The sequence below is a fragment of the Pterocles gutturalis genome, unplaced genomic scaffold (assembly GCF_000699245.1).
Source record: "Pterocles gutturalis isolate BGI_N339 unplaced genomic scaffold, ASM69924v1 scaffold28329, whole genome shotgun sequence".
NCBI lineage: Eukaryota > Metazoa > Chordata > Aves > Pterocliformes > Pteroclidae > Pterocles > Pterocles gutturalis.
Window position 1 is genome coordinate 2,276 of NW_010131503.1, and position 407 is coordinate 2,682.

At 63.9% G+C, this 407-nt stretch overlaps 1 protein-coding gene across 1 annotated transcript in view; it reads left to right on the forward strand.

The window, feature by feature from the left end:
- LOC104467034 (sushi, nidogen and EGF-like domain-containing protein 1) overlaps window positions 1-407 on the forward strand; it is a gene marked incomplete at its 5' end in the record, with an annotated part of 4,932 nt that overhangs the window by 2,044 nt on the left and 2,481 nt on the right. The window contains one exon of the mRNA XM_010080645.1: window positions 106-188. Within this exon, the coding sequence (XP_010078947.1) occupies window positions 106-188 (83 nt within the window). The remainder of the gene's footprint in view (window positions 1-105; window positions 189-407) is intronic.

Genomic DNA, 407 nt, shown 5'->3' on the forward strand with positions numbered 1-407 from the left:
TCTGGCGCTGCCAGCGAGCGCTTCATCCTCCAGCCCCAGTGCGTGGGGTGGCTGTGGCCGGGGGGACCTGTGGTGCCCTGTATCCTCATGGCTCTCCTGTCCCAGGTTCACCGAGCTGGTGGATGGCAGAGGGAGGATCAGCGCCAGGTTCGGCACCGCGCTGAGCAAATCCATCACTGTGAAGACACGTAAGTGCTCTGCTTGCATTTCTTACCCAGTGCCATCTTCTTCCCCTCGCCCCAGGACAGGGTGGCCCTGGGCAGGCTGCTGCAGGGCTGGGGAAGCCATAGAGGGGGGCAGGGCCCTCTCCCTGGGTAATCAAACATCTGCCCTGCTCACTAGACCCCTGCCCAGGTTGGGGAGCCCTGAGACGGACCCTTGGTGATGGGAGGCAATGGTGGCTGGAG